Source organism: Mus pahari, chromosome 17, assembly GCF_900095145.1.
Source record: "Mus pahari chromosome 17, PAHARI_EIJ_v1.1, whole genome shotgun sequence".
Classification (NCBI taxonomy): Eukaryota; Metazoa; Chordata; class Mammalia; order Rodentia; family Muridae; genus Mus; species Mus pahari.
The window spans coordinates 67,028,847-67,029,667 of NC_034606.1; the positions used below are offsets into that span (position 1 = coordinate 67,028,847).

The window sequence follows — 821 nt, forward strand, 5'->3', positions numbered from 1 at the left end:
TTGGGCCTGCATGGAGTGGTTATATTTCAAGGTTGTTCACAGGGGTTACAATATGACAGTCCCCACCCCTACCAGGCACCAAGATAACAGTGGGGACTAACAGCACCCCAGTTCTTCAGCCTGAGCCATCCATCACATGCTATTAGTCTTCTAACTTGCCTCTGGGCCCAAAGCCAGGGCTTGGGCAGAGAAACAGGAACAAAGAAATGAGTTACATTGCCACCTGAGAAACCTCAGTTTCCCTCCTCCCAAGTGCAAAATGTGTAAACAGTAAACGGAAAATAAAAGTGCAGTTTTAAGTGAATCCTCTTCCTGCCCCCCCCACCCCCAGTGTTCAGGGATAGACAGTATAGAGACAAGCCTGGCTTTTCTATTGCCTACTTGCTTGTTCAACATAAGGAATGGAGTGAAGCAAGAAGGGACCAGCTTCCTTATAGCTCTAGGGTAGTACTTGGAGTCATTCATTTCCACAGCTGCCAGTGTCCCCAGAACTTATTCAGTAATTGGTCAGGGGCGTCGTTCACTCTCAAGCCTGGCTTAAGGCTAAGGAAGCCCCATCTATCTGTGGATTATGTGGCGCATATATATTATTTATATAAATATTTCTCTATGTACAAGGAATGAGAGTGTCTTTCATGGAGGGAGGGAGGCTGGGGGCCGCAAGGCATCAATGCTGTTGGAGTTGTCCAATTCAGTGCTGTCACAGTCTGAGTCTTCAGGATTGGGGCCCTGTGAAGAGTAGAAATGCAGTGAGGTGGGGGAGCCTTCGGGACCCTTCTTTTACATTATCAGTGAGTTCCTTTTTTTTTTTTTTTTTTTTT

General features: G+C 46.4%; 1 protein-coding gene across 2 annotated transcripts in view; it reads right to left on the reverse strand.

Moving 5' to 3' along the window:
- The window catches only part of Map3k12 (mitogen-activated protein kinase kinase kinase 12), a 17,628-nt gene continuing 16,807 nt past the window's right edge, over positions 1-821 (reverse strand). For both annotated transcript variants that reach the window (XM_021217155.1, XM_029547737.1), the window contains exon 14: positions 1-729. In XM_021217155.1, the coding sequence (XP_021072814.1) occupies positions 634-729 (96 nt within the window). In that variant the 3' untranslated portion in view covers positions 1-633. The remainder of the gene's footprint in view (positions 730-821) is intronic.